The sequence below is a fragment of the Prunus dulcis genome, chromosome 6 (assembly GCF_902201215.1).
Source record: "Prunus dulcis chromosome 6, ALMONDv2, whole genome shotgun sequence".
Classification (NCBI taxonomy): domain Eukaryota; kingdom Viridiplantae; phylum Streptophyta; class Magnoliopsida; order Rosales; family Rosaceae; genus Prunus; species Prunus dulcis.
The window spans coordinates 28,441,109-28,460,990 of record NC_047655.1 but is presented as its reverse complement, the minus strand read 5'-3'; the positions used below and the strand labels follow the sequence as shown (position 1 = coordinate 28,460,990).

The following is a 19,882-nucleotide window of genomic DNA, read 5'->3' as shown; positions in this document are numbered from 1 at the left end:
AGAACTGAAGATCTTCTCACACATACCCTTGGAGTTTGAACCATCTTCACTATTTTCCATTGATACGTGTGAGAACTTTGGAAGGGAGCAAAGTTCTGGAAATATGAAAGTGAGAGAATTAGAAGACAGTTAACTTGTGAGGGATGGGGAGGTCACTGTTTATAGTCTGCATAAATGGAAATGAAGGAGAACTTCAAACAATATAAAAAGAAATGGAGGGAGAAGTTTGGGTTAGATTCCTAAAGAAGAAGTTTCTAATTTTTTCTAAATGATGCGATGTTTGGAAAATATTCGCACGTTTTCAGCTCAGAATTTTCTTCGGTTTGAAAATTAAATCCTTACAAATACATCTAATACAGAAATTCAAAGGGTTATGTTCTCTCCAGATATTTTACATGACATGAAGCTTAATTCAAAGCGTAAAGCAATGAAAAGTTTAGGCAGAAGACAAACAGAATCAGGTTGAATAATAATCCACTGCTTTTAGAGTTACAAGTCAAAAAAAGAATCGTCATGGGGTTTCTGTCTGGTGGGAAACCACCAACCTCTCTCTATTTATCTACTAAATTCTGTGATCTACAACACAAGGAAAATTGTGAAAGGAAAACAAACATTCCAACTTTATTTACTGCCTGGCCAAAAAAGGAAAAAAGAAAACGTGATTTTACTTCAAAGCATTTCCTTAATAAAACAGATGCTTCCCAAGTTACCTAATGCCGGAATTATAATGTCCTTGGGAAAATTCATAGTAGCAGCATGGGATGCCTTTTTATAACTTTTCCCATGATCGTTTCTTCTCATCTCTGTCAACCTAATGCATGGTGACCCATACTTATAACTTTTCCCATGATCGATTCTTCTCATCTCTGTCAACCTAATGCATGGTGACCTAATGCATGGTGACCCATACTTATAACTTTTCCCATGATCGATTCTTCTCATCTCTGTCAACCTAATGCACGGTGACCCATAGTTTCCTATCACTTACTTTTTTTCGACCAGGGAGAGAGGATTCGAACTTATGACATCTTTCAACATTGAAATGAGAAATAACATAAGACTAAAGTTTGTCATAATTTCCAATCACTAAATATTCTCATCATTATTTCCATTATTTTTGTCAACCTACTTACTGTTGTCCATAAAGTAGCCGATTCCTCTTTTTTTCGAACTTCCCAACTGGAAAGACAGGAAACAAACTCAGAAACTAATCAGCGAAGCCTAAAAGTGGATTAACAATAAAACTTCCAAAGGACCCATGTAAAAAATATTTTTTTAATGTCACATCACAACTCTGAAAACATTTATCCAGTTGCGGTATGCATCAGCAGGAAAAGGGAAATTATTAAGAACAAGATTAGCCTAACGAACACGATAAATCTGACATTTAACTAGTTCAAAAACGAAGTTTGAAAAGTGAAAGCACAGTATCGATACAACTGCCCTAAAGAAACAACTCTCTGATTGACCGAGTCACAACAATAAACGATTTTAGTCTCTCTTTGACAAAACCAAATTGAGGTTCCTATCTAGTACCCATAATGTGAGCCATAGACTGAGCCATAGCCACCAGTATGTCCTGCATGTCCTTGATTGGATGGGGGAGATGAATATACTGAACCATGAGCTGCATAGGAATTATAACCCTGATCCACAGAGCCAGCAGTTTGTGTCGGCTGCGGTGCTCCAGCATCTGCCATGAAATTCTACAAACAAAAACACAAAGCACTGTCAAGTCTCTGCACTATCAAACTGAACAAAAATTTTTACGCTAGTATATATTATATCAACACTAACAATAGCAGAAGCTTTCCAACAGAGCTAATGCACTAAATGATAATACAACAGAATACCCAACAAACCACCTTGAGTTTGTTTGCCCATAATCCTATTATTAACTCACAAAAATCTAATAATCTAGAAAGCATATTAAGATAAAGGAATAAAATGCCAGGAGTGTGCATTGCCTGTATCAGTTGTTGAGCTGCTTGGACTTGGGAAGCACTTCCACTTATTTCAACAGTCATCTCTCCAGGAACACCCCTAGTTTCTTGAATTGTAACAGTTGCCCCACTAGCTCGTCGAATATAGCTTATACTTGCACCAGCTGTGCCAATAACAGCATCAGCATATGACAGCGGAATTTGCATTTGCTGTGTGATCTGCAAAAACAAGAAAACTCGTCATCATTCGCATATTTGGACTACTAGAAAGAACTAGTAATCATCAGTTTCATGTTTAATAAATTAAAAGAAACACAAGTATAACCTGTGTGACCATTGATGGTGCTGATTGAGCATTTGATGACTGGTGGACACCCATTGGAGCTTCTCTTCCATAAGCTGATATACCATGATGAGGCTGTTTCTCAATAGGGGGGGGCATGTCAGCTGATGGATAGTAATTGTCATGCTGCCGAGGAGGTGGCATGTACTGGGGATTAGGAGGCCCAAATCCAGGACCCCCACCAGCATTGTGGGGAAGACCTTGGGGTGGACCCCATTGTTGATGAGGGGGCGCATGTTCCATCTGAGGATTTGCCATTTGCATCTGACACAAAATATTGATCATCACATGTTTCATTCAAGACGAATATTGAGAGTTGGTTTGAATTATTGCAATTGAGAGAAAAAGGCAGACTTACATGCATTTCGAATATTGGAATTATACTGCGGTCAACTAGAAACTTCCTAAGATGAGATGCAATCAGTTCAATTGCTTTGTGCACACCAACTGCGTCACCCACTACTTCAACAACTCTGTCATCTTGAAGAGCAAAAATCGGCAGGTCTTCTGCAGTAAATCATTCATCAAACGGTCAGGCAATCAAACCGAGGTAACTAAACATGCACAAAACAATATGTCCAGCCAAAGATAGGAATGCAAGACTAAAAGAAGGTAAACATTTTACCAAAAAGAAAACACTTCAACTTTCAGTGTATGTAAACTACGTATCATACAATAGGTAGTATCCCATAAATACAACAATGAATGCTGCCACGCAAATGCTCAATAGCTAATATTGGTGCTCCAAGACTTAAATACAGCTACTAAATATCTAATCTCATATCCATAACCTCGTTTATTTGATTATACTGAAGAGACACAAAACCTTGCATGTTATAACATTGGAAACCATATCTAACAAGACACACAATTATGTACTCTAATGATGACTTCTGCAGAACTCACAATAAGATGCTCTTTTATCTGTATGTCTACAAGCATTTTGGAAAACTGGAAAATATAAGAGATTCAAAATACAAGGAAGATGACCTGCTCCAAGAACTCTAACTATGCAGTTAGATGATTCTTGAATAGATTTAACAGTTCCTCCCTGTTTTCCAATCAAGCTTCCTGCCTGTGAAGCTGCCACCAGCAGCCTTGTGGAGACTTTGCCACCCATGCCCGGTGGAGCATGAGAAGAATCACCATCCAAACCATCAATAATCCGCTTGTGAACCCTCAAAAGGCCATCCATCGCAGGAGGAAAAGAAGAATCAGGCTCCTCCTTAGCAGAAACCATTACCTAATCAAAGCAATAAAAAGAACCATCAGCATAGAATAAACACTGGCCTTTGAAAACTGAACTTGGCAAAACAAGGACCACACAGCATTCAGCCACATCATAAGGGTACACCGCAAACATATCTATTAAGCATCTTACAACCAAATATAAATTGAACATATCTGTTTCATAATCTTAATAGACCACAGTATCATGGCCTACAAGAGATAAGTTTTTACGTGTTACTTATTCACCGATATTGACAATCGATCGTGGTTAGTTACATTGCTTATCTAGTTTCAACATATGTAGGACAGTTTATAAGCCACTTCAGATTTAACATTATTCTTCAGTATCACGTTATTGAGGATTATTGGTTTCTTTTATGGTGTAAACCATCTGCGGCAAGACATCAATCATCCAGGTTCTGAAGTTACCAGAGATAATGCAGAGCTTCATGGTACAATTGTTCGAATAGTGTATGTGTTTATTCAGATAAACTTTTCAGCACATTGTAATGCTCAATGCTGATCCCTGCAATCTGGACCTTTGGTTCTTCAAGTTTGGGATCTTATTGATGATTGAGTCGTTGCCTTAAAATTGGCACGAAAAAACCTGCACACATTCATTGTTGTTATTACAATAAATGGAACTGCATTCATATTTTGGGGATTCTTTTGATGTTGATTCTTTTATCTCTTCTTTTGGTTAAACATTTGTAGAAAAAGAATTCTAGAGTTCAATATTTAGGAGTGGCGACTCACATTTGTTATTAATTGCCTTCACTGTTTTCATAGTTCTCATGGATTTTCAGACTCTTCAAAATAGTAGTGCTAGTTATTAATGAAAGCTTATAAAGTGAATTGTTTTCATTTGGGTGAAAGTTTCTTGCCTAAAAGATCTACACTTAGTACACATTTAACTATAAAAATATCACAACTGAGGGATATGAACAAATGCACTAGAACTTTTAGAGAAACAGATATTATATTTCTACTCACACCAATCAAGAATCTCCAACATCACATGGAAAATTCTTTAAATGTGTTACATAACATATGTGTTATGCCTCATACCTTTGTTGCACATTTTCTAAGACAGTTATTGTATATTTTTTTTATCAACCAATAGCATTAGTCTAACATTTTTAACCTGTAACTTTTCTAAAGAAATGAGAGTCAAAATCCAAAAACTTCATCTTTTTCTTTCCCCAGGTCGTTTGAACAATGGTACATCTGTTTATACACCTTATTTTACTTATTCACCATAAGACTCTGCACAAGTAGCTCTGTAATAGTCACTTAGAAGTCAATCATAGTATGATAAGCAATAAGAAATCTCAACAACAATCAAACATTTATTTCCCTAAAGGAAGCTTCCTTCACAGGAAACTTAGCACGGTAATTAAACCATAGGAACTATAAATGCCTAGATATATTCCAATGTAAAAGCATAATATACCAAGTGACCAAAAGCAGATACATATTATAATTCATTCAAGGTGGAGACAAGAAGTAACAAGATATGCACTACTAAATCCCATTTGAACCTGTTCACTAGAAACTTACAGCTCTTTCAGTTGTTCCTGGAGGACCGTCTAGAATTTTGATGCGTGCTCTTGTCTCCTCAACTATTTTCTTAATGAACTCTCCTTTGCGTCCAATTATACTGCCAACCTTCTGGGCAGGAACCAGCATCCGAAACACGCTCTCACCAGGCCATCCAGGCCACTTTTTCTCGCCTCCACCAACCACAGCATCCTCATGTTGCTCTTGGTTGTGTTCACGCACATGCAACTCCTCCTCTTGCACTTCTACTTCTTCCTGTGCTTGAAACTGCGCCAGTGCCTGTTCCTGTTCATGCGCCTGTAACTGGGCCAGTGCCTGCTCTTGTTCATGCGCCTGTAACTGGGCCAGTGCCTGCTCTTGTTCCTGCGCCTGTAACTGGGCCAGTGCCTGCTCTTGTTCCTGCGCCTGTAACTGGGCTAGTACATGTTCTTGTTCGTGCGCCTGTAACTGTGCCAGTGCATGTTCTTGTTCCTGTGCTAGTGAAACAGCACGTTCTTGTTCCTGAGCCAATGCTTCTGCGTCTGCCTCCTCCTCTGCCAGTGCCAGTGCCTGGTCTTGTTCCTGTGGCTGTGCGTCCTCAGTCTCAGCCTCAATTTCAGTCACATTCTCAGGTACTTCCTCTCCATCATGTTCACCAAAGAGTTTATCAACTTCAGCCATAAATAGTTTTCTGCATTATTAGACATAAATCAAGATTTAAAAGAGAGAAAGAATCTTCAAGAAAAAAATATGAAACAACCTAAATAAAAAAGGAGCTGACAGCAAAAAGAGAATGGAGAAAAACACTAAAATCGAAAAACTCGTCACAGAACCATAGATTAGTGAAAGTATATCTCACAATATAATAGCCAGCACGTCATGATTAATAAAAATACGAAGAACAAGAACATTCTTCCAATAAAAATAACAGCCCTAGAATCCCAAAACAAAATAATAATAAAAACCCCAATAACGGACCAACGTGAACGATTGATATACAGAAACAAATGAAGAAAATACGACACTAAAACCGTAGAAAATTGCAAAAAAACAAAAATAAATAAATACACACAAAAGTATAAGCATATTTACATGGGTAACGAGGAGAAATGATAGTAGCAGCACGAAACCAAATAATCCGGAACTGAAGGGTCGAATTGTCGAAGGGGGAAGAGAAGAGCAGGATTAGGGTTTCGAAGGGGTTTACAGGGAGAGAATGATTCAGACGATAAAAAGAAAGAGAGGGAGAGTGAATTATCTTGATTTGAGAAATTGTGAGAGAACGTTGGGGGAAGGTAAGTAAAAGCCTAAGGGTCCTTGTCTGTAGTTCTTTTGTATACCCCACGAATTTGCTAAGTATACCCATCTCTTCTTCTTATTTTTCCTTTCTTTATCGCTAGCCTCCCCGCACGAAAGGCTTTTATAAATAATATAAAAAAAAATTACAATTTTATTACAATTTTTTTTAAAAAAATAATGGGTAGTTGTGTTTCATAAAAATAGGATCCATTATCTGATTTTTCTTTTATTTTTAATTTTTTAAATATGAAAACGTGTGAATTTATCATAGTATCCTTATTTAATTAATAATTTCAAGTCTTAATGTTTGCATTAACCAATGACATTTTCTGGTATTTTGAATGTTTTACCATTCTCTATCTTTTGCTTTATATATATAGATTAGTATATACTCAATCTTTTCATTCAGTACCAAAAAAAAAAAAAAAAGGATATATTTTTTACCCACAAAAAAGAGAGGATATATCATTACTCAATACCATACTCATCTCTTTTTCCTTCTTAGTATATTTTTTGTTGTTGAAAGAATTTAGTTCATATTATAAGCAAAAGATATATTGTTAACTAAAATTACACATTTAATCATAACTCTACCGTTATGAATGGTTTTTAATTTTTATAATGGCCACTATTAGCCCCCATCAACAAATAGAACATTGGATATGGATTTGATTTGAAATCGAGCTTCATGTATATTAGTCAGGTTGTTGATATTTTCTCTTGAGGAATAAAAACCAGTTTGATTTTCTGTTTGTAACCTTTGGAAGCTTTCTATGGTGACTTTTCAGATGCTTCCAATTATCAGCAAACACAAGGAAAGGAGTACTAGTAATAGTATCTGAGTGTTCTTGCACCACCCTAATCTGAGTGTTTGAAACATAATCGAAACTGAAATGCTAAAATATGCAAAATCTGGAGAGAGTGATGAAACGCAAAACAAGTCAAAGTTACAAGAAGCAAGCAAACGCAAGCACCGACTTGTTCTTGCAGAATCCGGCATGCAACAAATCAAATGATATGCTCACCACATAAAAGAAGAAATTACATGAAAACAAGAAAGTAAACCACATGATTAACATCACATGGATATATCGAAATCTATATCATGGCAAACGCAGCTTCCATCATAAAACTCATTAGATATAATGGCAAATGCAGAGCTAATGGCAACTGCATATAAAATGGATACTGCAGATCTAGTGGCAACTGCAGATCTGCTTGTTCTCAATCTCAATAAAGAAGCAACACATTAAAAGTAATGCATCTGAAATGTCATCCACTGCAATCACTAAAGAACACAGTGAAATTTTCCATAGATGACATGCAATCACAACATTCAAACAAAATTATCCACCCAAGACTCAGACAATATAATACAAAGAGAGCTATTATTTTGTTCTCTAACCAGATCTACTATCCTTTTGGACAAGACAAAACAGAAAACAAGATCAAATTAGATCAAGAAGAAAAAAAACATGGAAAGGCCACCAAAGATCAAGATTTAACCATACCTAAGGCGATCATCCGAAGTCATTGTGGAACAGACGATATATAATAGCGATACAAGGAGAAGGTGTTGATACACCCTTGGGAACCGTCAATGGTGGCCAAAGCAGTTTCCAAAGAGAAAATCTAGTCAATTACTACTCAGAACCTCAAAATGCAAATTGCCTCTGAATTCTTCATATGAAAGAATCCATGATATAAAAAGATGGAAGGGGCTAAAATGCTAAATTATCTAGAATTTGCCCATTTTAGATGTTTTTACATATTTGACCATAGAAAACGACATACGAAATTTATGAGTGCGTTTCTGGAAGACTCGCTGTGCCTTATCCGAGTAAATAACGTACCAAAACGTTTGTTTACACTACAATCAAGAGAGTTCTGGGAGCAGGCAGCACCCGGTTTTAAGGCTGAACCAAATAGGTACAAGCCCTCCAGCAAATAAGTACAATGCTGAGTTTTGTCTAAACTCAGCACACATGTAATGTTCATGTGTGTTCTGCAGTTTTGCGTCATCAACATAAATGAAATCAGTACAAAAATTCAAAGTAATAACCGATATGCTCGACACAAACTATAAAAAGAAATAAACGATATAGAATATGAAGATCAAAATGAATTTATAGCCTATTTATGCAAATATCAGAATGCAGGATATCATAAAAGGTCTGATACTTATTAGTCTGCAATTCAAGAAATCTTCTTAGACCTTGCCTGAGTACCTTACTCATCCATCATATCATAGTGACAGTAAACTACAATCTATGATGAGATCTTTCTACATCTTTGAAACTTAAGTAGAGGGAAAAACTGCTTTGGCATTTACTGAAAGCAATAGTAACTGTCAAAGCCATCATCAAATGCTTTGTAATTCTGTGAAAACTCAGACTGAGAAAAGTTAGAACGATCGGATCATAAGAGCATGAATCTCATAAGCAATAACCTACTGTTCATAATTCACATAGACGCTATAACCCAAATTTAATATGTTTTTAATTATAAAAATATAAATTAAAAAATCCATCACAAATCAAGCAGGCAGATCTGAGAAGTAGGGTCAGTAAAATTTCTTCCCACTTTGACATTCAGTCATCAAAATTACGTGCAGAAAGAAGAAAACATTACAAATCTAGAAGGAAACATATGATAAAAGAGAAGATCTTTACAATTCTCCGTGAAAGGATGAAACTAGAGAGTAGCATACCACTGCAGCCTCTCTTTCTGCACTGCCATCTCATTTATGATAATTGTTTTCTCTACTCTCTTTAATATTTCATACTAGCAACTTCACAAAAAAATTTATCTACCTATTATCCTACTTATCTCTATTGAGGCAGAGCGTAAAAAACAATGTGAATGTTAAACTACAACAATGAACTGTTGGAAGGGCTCTACGTTTGTTGTCATTTCTTTGCCTCAGCAACTGCCTCTGGAGCAAGTATAGCAGCATTCATTTTCATTATAGCGTCAAATTTTTCAGACTTCCCCAGCACAATCTCAATCTAGAAGTTTAAAAAAAGAAAAAAAGAAAAAGAAAGATATCAGAGCCAAATGGAAAGGTCATAAGATATGATTAAACCAACTTAAAAGCCCTCAACTAAAGAAACCCACCTTAGCCTTCTGCACGAGACGACCCTTGTTCTCGTCTTTCATTCCAACAGTAGATGTGGACACCTCTGTTCAATCCCACAAACAAAGATAACCAAATCAGCTACCTCCATAATTTTTTTGCATGCTTTTTGGCATTAAGAGGACAAATTTCTTACTCTTCTCAATAGCCAGTCCATTGTTCTTCAGAATCTCGGCAATAGTGACAACTGTAGTGATTGCTGTAATAACAAAAGTGCAGGAAATTAGCAGGTATGTAGGAACAACAAAGAAGGAAAATGCAGGCATTCAATGTTCATCATAAAAAGATAACAGTGGAAATCTACAGTAACTGAAAAAACTCTTAATCTTCTCCAACATTGTGATACCATTTTCCAGTACTTCAGTGGACAGTTGAAAAATTGAAGCATAGTCATTTAGAAAATATTTAGAGCTTCCGAACACTGTTAGTTTTTCAATTGAAAGCAAGTAGGGAGTTGTTCATCAAATCGCAACATGTGAAAGACTAGTTTCTATTGATTGAGAAATTATGCGACCATGTGAAACCAGAAGTGCATGACTGCATTACCATAAGGCCACATACAAACTGATATTGCAGTTGCTACGGAATCATGAAATCACAAAATTTCTATTATACTCATTTCTGTTTAGTTATCAAATATGTTGAATTTATAGCATGCTGAGTTATAAAAACATGTTAAAAAAGTTATACTGAGAAACTACTCCGAAAAGATTTACCCATTCCCAAGGCAGAGAGCTCAACCTCATTGTGCTGCTCTATATACCTCTGCATCAAAGAAAAAACAATGTAAACCCGAAATATACATGTTACCAGAATGATTTAAGAAAGACCACATGCATATTCTTTTCATCTTCCTTACTTTCCTTTCAAAGAACCGATGAATTCCGTGGTTTCATGATTCTGATTTTGATTTTGATTCTTAAGTATTTCAGTTTCGTATATCCATAGAATTAGCTTAATAAATTAATTAATTATTTTACTAAATTTCCTTTTCCTTTTCCTTTTCCTTTTCTTTCCTTCATTTGTCAAATAAATAAATAAATAAATTATTTTACTATAGAAACATACCTTTGCAAGATTGACGTAAAAGAAGAGTGGTTTCTTGGTATTGGAAACCTGAATTCTGTTCTTCTTCGCTGCGTCAATATTGGCTTGTTCCTCTGGCGATACTGCAACTCTCTGCATTTGAACTGTCGCCATTTGCGTTGCTCAATCTCTTCTCTCTCTCTCTCTTTCTTTCTTTCTCTTGCTCTCGAGAAGGGGAAAATTCATGAATTTGATCGGCAAGGTTAGCGGTGTTCCGTTACGGGTGGAGGTTTATAATGGCGCGGGAGTATTGGTGGAGGACCCAATCGGGAGAGAACGCGTGGTGGTCCCCAATTGGTGAGCGGACGGAGTCAGTCTCTTTGGCAGTTAGGATCCCATGAATGGAGGCCCTTTTTCTTGTAGTATGTGGTGGGCCTGAGTTTAGTCCAATGGGCTTTTTGAATGTGGGCCTGTGATCTACAAGCTGATCATGCTTGGCCTAAAAACAAAGATTTACAATTTTTTTTAAATTTAGGGTTAATCGTTTTATTAGTCCCTGAACTTAGACCTGATTTGCATTTGAGTACCTCAATTTTCAAAATAGTTCCCGAGGTCCGTCAACTTCAGTTTCGTTAGGACAAATAGTCCTGCCGTCAATTTTGTTAACTTTTCTGTTCAATGCAGGGGCAAAATGGTATTTTTGTATCAAAATTTATTAAAATATGAATAAAAAATTAAAAAACTATAAAATTAAAATTAAACTCTCAGTCTCCCCTTCTATCCCAATTTCTACTCCCCAAAACTTGATTTATCTTTTTTTTTGGTTTTTTTTTTTGATTTGATTTTGTTGTTATTTTAAAGATATAATATTTTATTCATTTTTTTAGTTTTAACATAAAAATACCATTTTGTCCCTGCATTTAACAGAAAAAGTTAACAAAATTGACGGTATGACCATTTGTCATAACGAAAGTGAAGTTAAAGGACTGCATGAACAATTTTAAAAATTGAGGTACTCAAATACAAATCGAGTCTAAATTCAGAAACTAATAAAACGATTAACCCAAAAAAAATATAACCGACAGTGTTGGAGAGTGTCCATCGATGGAATGCTGTGGTCCAGGACACAATCTCTTGTATGATCCAACAAAGAGAAGTTGTTCCAAATTTTGCTTCGTTTACGTAGGACATATTTAATATTCTTTTTATTTTCAGAATTACTTACACGTGCACAAATAGTTGGGTGGGATGCTGGCGTTGCTACATAGCTCAAGAAAATGATTTAATTAAGGTTGGTAAATATTCCTGTCACAAGGAAAGGTTGGTTAAATAATTAATACATAAAATGAAACCAAACAAAAAATTGTGACAACAATTTCTAGTGAATAGTCATTTTCGATGCAAATTTCATGGAGAAGTGGGGCTGCCACCAATTGTACACAATCTTTTTTTGATAACAATTGAACACAATAATAATGCCAAGGGAGATGACTATTTTCATTGACTCTATGTGTATATATATATATTCAAATTTGTTTAACGTTTTTTCAATTTTGTCTTTATTTATTTGAGAAATTTATTGAAATTATTTTTATTTTTAATTTTCCAGAAATATGAGTTGCACTTGTCGAATTCGTAATCTAATACATGAAATATCATGGATACCTTTTTTTTTTGGGTCAAAGATTCATAAACTCCTTGATCTTGATTCATAACTTTTTATTTTGAAGTAAGTAAACTGTAAACATGCCCTTCTTACGTGCATGAAGAAGGGTACTTACTTAGGGAGTGCAATTATATATGGTCCCTTATAATCCCCTACCCTACGTACCTATGTGAAAGTGAATGTGAAAGTGAATGTGAAAGTTGGCCAAGTAAAAAACAGCACAAATCCTATCCAGAATAGTCTCTGCTTCGTACACAGATTTGTCAAGAGGCCGACAATGTTGACAAATCCTTGCTTCATTTAATTTAAATTACTGCAATCTTTTAAAAATAAAAGATTTAAAGAAGAAGAAGACTTAATTAATTATGATTGTCCCATTGATTTGGGGATTAAGATTGACAAAGCAGCATGGGGCATGTGCAAGATGTTGGATTTCATTTGATTAATTTCTGTAATTTGGAGGTTATGAATGCACCGACAATAGGAATGTTAATCTTTTTTCATATGTTTGTTCATCATTTGCATATGTCCTTAGTGCCATGATTGTGTTCCCATCTACTTGGAGTGAGTCTTTCTTCAATCTGACCCGACCCAACCCAACAATGAAAACGTCAATGCGTTTGGTTTCTAAGTTTAAATTAGAATGCCTAGTGAACTTATTGGTAGCTAATGAAGGCTCCATAATTATAGGCAATGGTGTTTTGACAAATTAGAATATCCATCAACCCATTTCTGGTGAAAGTCAATCTTCTTTTTTTAATCTCTTCCCTCCCATCACATTACTTGTTTTCTTTCCAGTTTCCAGGATCAACCAAAGAAAGTGAATTAATTTGAAGCAGGAAAGTCAAAGTAATTATGGCCTAAACCCAGTGAAATGAAGTTTACACTAAAGTGATCCAAGGAAGTTGACATGAATCAGCAGCTGGTTCCCACTGAATTAAAAAGCTTCGAGGTAATCGAGCTACTGGAGCTACCCTACCCAGAAAAGCAGATGAAATCAGCTGCGTACGTATTCTTTCATTCGTTCTTAAATATACTAGTTTAATTAGCAATATTATAATATAATTTATCAGTTGTTGTCTTAATCTGACCAACTAATTAAAGATGTCGGTTGAAATTCTATTCATACATGCATCTGAGTTTAATCAACAGCAAAATAAGTAAGTATTGAGAATGAGACCCACTTTAATTTCTGATTCTGTCCGGTATATAGAGCGAATCAACAGCAAAATAAGCACACAAATGCATCCATCATCTGTATCAATATTCCAATCCATGAACTATTGTTGGTACGAAGGAGACTAGCTAATTAATATACATAGACCCAGAGGTCCCCCACTTTCCCACCCCCCGTCTATATATGAAATAATAAAGACTATATATTATCTTCTGGTGTGAGAAAGTAAAAACAGCTTAACTAATAATCAGTAATTAATTTATTATCCACTTTTGGTTGTGTTTGTGGAAAGAAAGTAGATCGCTGCAGAAAAATTTCAAAGGAAACAGACAAGCAATTGAGCTTTTTTGACTTTATCGAGCCGAGCTTTTGAATATTCAAAAGATTGAACGTCATGAAAGTAGAGCTCAACAGTACATCAACTTCATATTTAAATATATATAAATAAACGGCACCAAGCAGCTAACTAGGAAAAAAGAGGTAAGTTGTTCCTGTCAATCTTGTACCTGTGAAGCATGCACAAAATGCCCCTTTCATCCTACCATAACCATACCTTGCCTTGCTATTCACACTTTCATTTCAAATTATTCCCCAGGCTAAGCTAGGGTTATATATGTAATTTGATTGTGTTTCCCACGGCAGCCCAAAGCAAACAGATTAGAAAGCCTTCCAATTCCAAGGGGTAAGATAAGAATAATAGGTTTGACCATAGATAATTTTTACTAACCTTAAATCAAATTCTTAACTGTAAATCCGTAACACCTAATCTATATGTAGGCTGACTATGACCTCAGAATCCTCGGACCACCTTGACTAAACATACCCTACTACTAGTACTTCAAATTCAAATGGAAAGGGCGGTTGAGGACCCAAAAATTAAAGGAAAAATATGTTGATAACTGGCAATGCAACAACTCATTATTAGTGTGGGGAAATATGATGACAATGGAGAGAGAAAGAAACATACTCAGAGTCTCAGAGAGAGAGAGAGAGAGAGAGAGAGAGAGAGCACAAATTGAATTTAAACATATATACAAAAAGCAACTCCATCTTTCTTTGCTTAAAGTGAAATGCTAGCACAAGGCTTCTGCATGACGGTACCAACAAACCAGTTGCTAGATGAAACTGAAGTTCACAACTTTTTCATATAATAATTTTCACAAATTTTGAAAACAATGAGAGAGAGAGAGAGAGAGAGAAAGAGTCAGTAATAATAAAAATAATAATAATGTATGTAATTTTAGTACACATGATCAGATAGTACAGAAGGCCATCAAACACCTCCCAGTTTTCAGAAAATTCATGTGAAATACATAACGGTTGCAGTTAATATTTCACGGGGTTTTTGTACGTAGCTTCTGTTTTCTATATTTACTCTTGCTGCAAATAAAGAATCATGCAGTACTGAGGAGTTCAACTTTGTGTACGTACATTCAACTCATTTAAGTGACAGACCACCCAGCCAAGATTTATTGGCAGAGGCCAGGGGAGAGAGGGGGTAGGTCCAAAATATTAAACTCCATAAAACTTTATAGGTGAAATATTAACTCAAGTATTACCATTAGAGAGAAACATATGTAATGTATGTATGAAAGGCTAATGTTGAGGGCAAATACTTTGAGTTTTAACAAGTTTGGTGTCACTATCTTCTTTTTCTATTTCTCATCACGTCATTAAATGTCATTGTTCTTTCATGTTATTTCTCCTTTTATGTCACCAATCACTTGATGAGAGAAATAGAAAAAAAGAGTTGGTGACATCGAGATAGAGAAATACTTTCTTTTTATCTTTCGAAGAATCTCCGCAAATTGGCTCATGAAAAACAAGATGTGGCCGCTCTCAGCAAACAAGCAAGAACCTTACAAAATTTAGTAAACAACAATTACAAAAATACAAACTAAAATGACTAGAAAATTGTTTCAACAAAGATTCCACGTTGCACCGTATATAACGTTGAATTTTCAACGTTTGGGTTCCTCTGCCGCAGACATTACGGCCTCCACGTTCCCCTCCATTCTTATTTGTGCCCCACAACGCGCATTATAGATTTCTTTCTTATTACCAATTTACCATAAATAAACATATTATAATTATTTAATTTCTTCTATAAATAATTTATCCGAATAATAATTTAGTTTATTGTATAATTTATTTTCAATATGAAAGTATTTTCATACAATTTGGGGAATTTCCTCTTTGAGCATTTGTTATTTTGATTCTCCAACACCAAAGCAAATTGGGGATAGATGACTTTGAATACCCAACAGAAGTTTCTGTTTTTTCCAACACTAAAAATAGAGCATCCCATTAATTTACACGTCACACCTGCCCAACACCACGTAGGGTGGTGAAGCGCTCATATTTTTTCCTACAGATTTTTCAAACCCCGTTAAAAGAAAAACCGAGACCGAAAGCACATTCCCGTTAAAACGCTTTAACGGCGTTTGGAAATTGGAACTAGGAAGGAAAAAGACCGGTCTATATATAGCCAAACAGCGCAGCACATAAAACCAAAAACAAAACAATAATAGTATGAGAATTGAGGAGACCCTTCTCTCAGCAGCTTGAGAGAAAAAGAGAAGAACACAGAAGAAAATATACATTTTTTAGAAACAGAGAGAGGGGTTGGAGATCTTGTCAGATCGGGACCAGAAACTGTAAGAGAAATCTCTCACATTCTTAGTTTTGCCATTGATGTGTTTGTTTAAGGGGGTTTCTGCAATGTGTCTTGATATCTATTGTTTTGGCTTTCAATTTGAGCTTTTTGCTGCAAAGCTTTGAGCTTCAGGCTCTCTCTTTCTCTTTTACTTCTTATTTCTCTGTTTTCCTTTAATGGGTATTTCTCTGTTTTGTCATTGTTGGCTGCAAAACGGAGTTTTTAATTTTTGGAGTATTTTTCTTAAATGAGGAATTTGTTTTTATTTTGGCTCTTCTTTTTCTGGGGGCTCAAACTGCTGACTTGTTTTTTCGTATTTGTTCTGGTGATGTGAAGGTGAATATTAGCTTAGAAATGGAAAAAAAAAAAAGAGCCTTTTCTTTTTGTCAATGCTTTTGTGCTTGTAGTTTATGGGGTTTGCTCGTATTTGTTTAGTCAATCAAGTTTATAATTGCCCTCCTTCCCTCAAGATTCATTGAAGCATATTAACAAGAGCTCTTATCATATGTCCATGAGTTGGGAAGGCCTTCTGTTAGTTTAGCTTTTATAATTGTTACTTTAACCTTATTAATGGTTTTTTGTGCTTCTCGTTGTGTTGGGCTTAATTCATTTTAGATATCTTGTTCATTTGCTTTCCTAATTTCTTAACTTTTATGTCTTAATCAACGTGATTATTCTTGTAGATGGATGAATTTTCCCTTTTCTGAACCATTTTTACCTTCTCTATGGAATTTCCTTGGGAGCTTCTGGATGATTATGTAACTCGTCGTCTGTGTTATACTTTGAAAATCACATAATTTTATGTAAAACATAAATGCTTGAATATTTTAGATTATCAGTCCACCCTGCTAGAATGGAAAATCCTAATTTAAAGAGGGAAAACTTGGAGTTCTCTCTCTCTCTCTCTCTCTCTCTCTCTCTCTCTCTCCAGATTTATGTCGTTTGCTTAACTTCTTCTCGAGTACATATTTTCCATTTAGGCTATCCTCCATTTACTTTATATTTGTGGTGGCTAGTCTTTTTCAGGTCCATCAGAGGATTATATTTGTGGATCTATTTTTATTTTGTTTAAAACCTCTTTTACTCTTTCTTCTTTTTTTGGTTCATGTGTTTCTTTATAAACTTTTAGAGTTACAGATTTGCAATTTTATGTTTGATGCAGTGTGCTGAACACGGAAAAGTTTCAATGCTTTTTGTTTTTATTTTTTATTTTTAAAAACTCTGTCATCGGATGTAATTGTCATCGTGACATGGATAGCAAGATGTCTCTAAGAAGTCTTAGTTTAATTTGACATTTTTTTTCCAGAGATAAAGCTCCATATGTTTTTCAGTCAATGTGAAGAACACGTTGCAGATAAAATAATTTACTTGTACATAAGTAATGCTTTGTCATTTTATCTTAGCTTATCAAAAGAGCCTATTTGGTTTTTGTCAGTGATAATGTAATTTTCCTCTAGTCTCGTGATGCTCAGCCTGTAGTTTTCTCATGCAGCGTCATGGGGAGGGAAGTTACTGGTGTAAAGGTGGAAAAGGTGGAGAAGGTGGAGAAGGTGGAGAAGAAGATTAACGGTGTTGTAGTGTCTGCAAATGGTTTTTCTCATGGTAAAGTTCATGTTGCTCCCAAAATTTCAGAGGAAAGCATTGAATCAAAGGACTACAAGGTGAAGGACCGTATCAAAGAAAACAAAGTTGTTGGGGAATCTGTTGAGAATCAAGATGTGCTGGCTGTTAAGAGCACAAATCTTGATGATGACTTGACTGAAGGCAAAAATGAGAAGCTCGGAACTCAGAAGTCGAGTGACAATAAAAATTCAGGCTCACCTGCTTTAAAATCCGTCACTTTGGGAAATGGGCATTCAAATAAGGCTGTTGGGGCTGAAACTGCCACTTCTGAAAATTCCAGCAATACAGAGTCTGCTGATGCTACTAAGAGTTCAGAGTCTCCTACAGCTACTAAGAGTTCTCAGTCTCCTACAGCTACTAAGAGTCCACAGTCTCCTAATGCAGAGTCTCCTAAGAGTTCACAGGTAAAATTTATAGGCAGATGTTTTTTGGTTCTCTGTTTTGTTTGGCTTTCTCTGGTAGTTTCCAACTCAATCTCTATGGATGAGACGCAAATCTAATGATTTGCCCTCAATTCGAACCCATTGCTATTTGGTTGGGATGAAGTGAATGAAACTGAGAAGAATCATGGACTTTTGCTTGTAAAGACTATTGCAATGTTATTGTAGATGTGGGATGGCTCTGATTTCCAAAAATTGTCCATTTCGTTTCAGCCAACTTCACCTCAGTCATCATCACGAAAGGGCTTGCAACCTGATAATAAGAAGCATGCTGATGAAGAAGATAATTTGTCTGTTACTTCCTCGTATCCTTGGTTGACGTTTGAAATTTGGGTTTTTTTTGTTGTTTTGTTGTTTTGTTTATGCATATATTAGAAATTGTTTATCCCGCTTGGGTTATCCTTAGCCAAGAATAGAACTGCTGCATCTGTGAGAACACCTAAATTCAAGGTTACGGTTGGACAAGCTCCCTCGTTTAGATGCTATGAACGTGCAGAGAAAAGGAAGGAGGTACTGTCATAATAAAATAAGTGACTGTGATGTGTATCCTGAAGAATACTTTTAATCAACACAATCGTATTGCATTTAACTTGTGATTTACATGATTCTCTTCATCTAGTTCTACTCGAAGTTAGAGGAAAAGCACCAAGCTCTGGAGTCAGAGAGAAGCCAGTGGGAAGCCAGGGCCAAGGTACATCACTTCCTGTAGTATCTATCATTTTCTTGTGCAATGTGCACTGGTGTCATATGGATCTCTGTTTTCTTTTGGGTGTTAATTGTTCCGCATATGATGAGATCTGTTTGAAAAGTCATATTTTGCATTTTCTTCCCATGACACTTTCAGGAAGAGCAAGAAGCAGCCATCAAGGCGCTGAGGAAGAGCATGGTGTTCAAAGCAAATCCAGTACCTAATTTCTATTATCAGGCGCCTCCTCCTAAGACTGAACCCAAGAAGGTAGCTAATTTAAGTATTCTTAGTTGTGCTTGACTCCTTTTAAGCTCTAAATGTTTTTAAATTGGCCAAAAAGAGAAGAAGAAAAAAAACTCATGATGCACAGGTTGACTCAAAATAAAAGTAAAGAACAGAGACTTGGAACTTGATTTAATGCAATTAATCTGTATTTTTTGTTCTTGTATATGATCCAGCTTCCACTTACTCGGCCCAAATCACCAAAACTAAACAGTCTAAGCCGGAGAAAGAGCTGTGGTGATGCACTCAGCTCGTCTGTGGAGGAAAAAAGAAGAGTTTGTTCTCGGGAACAACGTCACAGCCTCGGTAGTCAGAAAGAAGAAAGCACTGCATCCACTACTCTGAACAATAAGGCTCAGTCCGGTAGACGAAACAGCATGGGCAGTTCCAAGGCCAAAGACCAATTGAAACAGGAAAAGGAACCAACGGAAACATCTCCTAAGATCATTGATGGACTTGAGAGCTTTTTCTAACTAAAAGTGGGAAAAAGGATCTTTGAATTTGGTGTTTAACATTTGGATGTACTCAAGAGAAATAGCTTGTTTTTCTTTCCTCCACAAATTGACTTGTTTACGTGGTTTGTGTTATGGTGAATTGTATATGTTTTGTAAGTTAAAACCGGTACTGGTACATATCATGTTTATATAAAAAAGAGTTTATCCATTCTAGTATGGATAAAATTTGTTGTTTTACTCTCCTTGAAGAGTTTTTAATTATTTATTTTGTTTGTCCCCCTTGATATTCTTATATCATGAACCCGAAATATTGGTCACGTTATTAAATTTCTTCTTCTTTTTCACCTTCTTGTTTTACCATTCTTCAACAATCAGACAC

General features: G+C 35.8%; 3 protein-coding genes across 5 annotated transcripts; 1 reads left to right on the top strand and 2 right to left on the bottom strand.

Annotated features, from left to right (window-relative positions):
* Positions 1-1,248: 1,248 nt before the first annotated feature.
* LOC117631780 (flowering locus K homology domain) lies at positions 1,249-6,376 on the bottom strand. Its single transcript, XM_034365081.1, has 7 exons — positions 6,148-6,376; positions 5,077-5,746; positions 3,277-3,529; positions 2,645-2,793; positions 2,269-2,550; positions 1,968-2,162; positions 1,249-1,706 (listed from the first exon to the last, which is right to left on the bottom strand). The coding sequence occupies exons 2-7, from the start codon at positions 5,734-5,736 to the stop codon at positions 1,530-1,532; spliced, it is 1,716 nt and encodes a 571-aa protein (XP_034220972.1). The 5' UTR covers positions 5,737-5,746; positions 6,148-6,376; the 3' UTR covers positions 1,249-1,529.
* Positions 6,377-8,988: 2,612 nt separating this feature from the next.
* Positions 8,989-10,794, bottom strand: LOC117631966 (uncharacterized protein At2g34160-like). The gene is made up of 5 exons (XM_034365320.1): positions 10,559-10,794; positions 10,207-10,255; positions 9,627-9,689; positions 9,472-9,536; positions 8,989-9,362 (listed from the first exon to the last, which is right to left on the bottom strand). The coding sequence occupies exons 1-5, from the start codon at positions 10,688-10,690 to the stop codon at positions 9,264-9,266; spliced, it is 408 nt and encodes a 135-aa protein (XP_034221211.1). The 5' UTR covers positions 10,691-10,794; the 3' UTR covers positions 8,989-9,263.
* A 5,077-nt stretch (positions 10,795-15,871) lies between these two features.
* Positions 15,872-19,740, top strand: LOC117632301 (protein WVD2-like 1). 3 transcript variants are annotated; one of them, XM_034365741.1, is made up of 7 exons: positions 15,872-16,016; positions 17,508-18,042; positions 18,292-18,383; positions 18,495-18,588; positions 18,698-18,769; positions 18,923-19,033; positions 19,225-19,740. In XM_034365741.1, exons 2-7 carry the CDS (start codon positions 17,512-17,514, stop codon positions 19,519-19,521), a joined length of 1,197 nt encoding a protein of 398 aa, XP_034221632.1. In that variant the 5' UTR covers positions 15,872-16,016; positions 17,508-17,511; the 3' UTR covers positions 19,522-19,740. The 3 variants fall into 3 exon arrangements, with proteins under 3 accessions (XP_034221632.1, XP_034221630.1, XP_034221631.1); XM_034365739.1 differs by having other exon boundaries at positions 18,247-18,383; XM_034365740.1 differs by lacking the exon at positions 15,872-16,016 and having other exon boundaries at positions 17,490-18,042; positions 18,247-18,383.
* Positions 19,741-19,882: the final 142 nt, after the last annotated feature.